A 1,347-nucleotide genomic window follows, 5' to 3' on the forward strand; every position below is an offset into this window, starting at 1 on the left:
TTTCATTCTCGTTGCAAGTAGACACGTATTTATAACGTACTTTGTAATTCTACAATGCACGAGAAAGAGAGAAAGAAACGCGAAGAATGAAGGGAGAGACGGGAAGAATTCTAGGAAAACTACATTGGGAGCAGTTTCAATTACGCTTTATTACAGTTTACTCACGGGTAATCCTGTGAACGCGTGTCTAACATTTTCAGCAAATTTTGGACCGGTGAATCTTCTACGGAGTGTGTGGTCGATTACGTTTGCTGGATTACGTTGAATACCGAATAGGAAGTTTTCACCAACTGCGATTGATATGAAAATAGAGAAGAAAATGACAAGATACGGAACGAATGTGGACTGCCAGTATATTATTGTTCGCGATAGATTTTATTTGGAAGATTGTTACTTTGTATTGGACGCGTAAAACGTGCGCTAAGAAAAATATATATATTTTGATACAAACACTTTTAAAAGACTCCAAATTTACGGGAAAAACGAAAGCGCCGGTGAATTCTATTGGCTTCAACGAGCGTAACATAATCGTCAGGAGTGTCTTTTTGGTGCTCTGGCTCAGTGCCGTCCAGTTGCTTTCGAATACTGTGTCGCAAATTTCAAGGCTCTACGAGAATCAACATTACGTAGAAACAGAAACGAGAGGAAAATTGAGAATAAGAAGTCTGTTTGATCACGTACCTTCACTTTGGTCTCGTTTCCATACCAGCAACAATAAAATATCTGTGCGAACACACTGACCATGAACGGTATCAATGCTAAAACTTGCGAATACACCTTGGTCTGTGTCAGTCGAAAGAGGTTGAAGCACATTGTCATAGTGGTCACCAGAAATTGCGTGGCCATCGTGATGCTGAACTTCGCGTTTATAATTTCAGCGAATCTGAAATCATTCCAGACTACGTGCCCCTTTTTCGCATACATATCGTCACATAATTGCACTCTTTAAAACGTCAATTTTCACGTGTAACATAAACGAGCCACTTTAATCGTGCAGAAAAAAAATCCATCGTTTCCTCCGTTATCTATAACCCCTTGCCGTATAAAAACGAGTCAGACTCGTGCCCTGATCAGATAAAAACAGCTATCTCGGTAAGAAAAATTAATTTTAATTCCAATTTTCGATTTAATTTCAAAAACTGAAAATTCGCAAATTTAATTAGCTTTTCTTACTTAACGGTAAACGAAGAAAAAAAAAATAGTAGACAAACTTGTATATGCGATAATGATGAAAAGCACACTGTTTCGCAGAGTACTCCCTGTCAGGTTTAATGCTCTTCAGACGATGTTGGAGTATCTCGAATTGGCAATAAATGTGGATCAACAGTCCGCTGAATAGATTGTCAG

General features: G+C 38.5%; 1 protein-coding gene across 1 annotated transcript; it reads right to left on the bottom strand.

Moving 5' to 3' along the window:
* Positions 1-242: 242 nt before the first annotated feature.
* LOC108570050 (odorant receptor 30a-like) lies at positions 243-1,342 on the bottom strand (the record flags this gene model as incomplete). Its single annotated transcript, XM_017941644.1, has 4 exons — positions 243-290; positions 452-607; positions 682-883; positions 1,212-1,342. Coding segments are annotated over 4 exons (537 nt in total), but the record flags the coding sequence as incomplete, so codon positions are not given.
* Positions 1,343-1,347: the final 5 nt, after the last annotated feature.

Source organism: Habropoda laboriosa, unplaced genomic scaffold (genome assembly GCF_001263275.1).
Source record: "Habropoda laboriosa isolate 0110345459 unplaced genomic scaffold, ASM126327v1 C6058879, whole genome shotgun sequence".
In the NCBI taxonomy this organism is placed as follows: Eukaryota; Metazoa; Arthropoda; class Insecta; order Hymenoptera; family Apidae; genus Habropoda; species Habropoda laboriosa.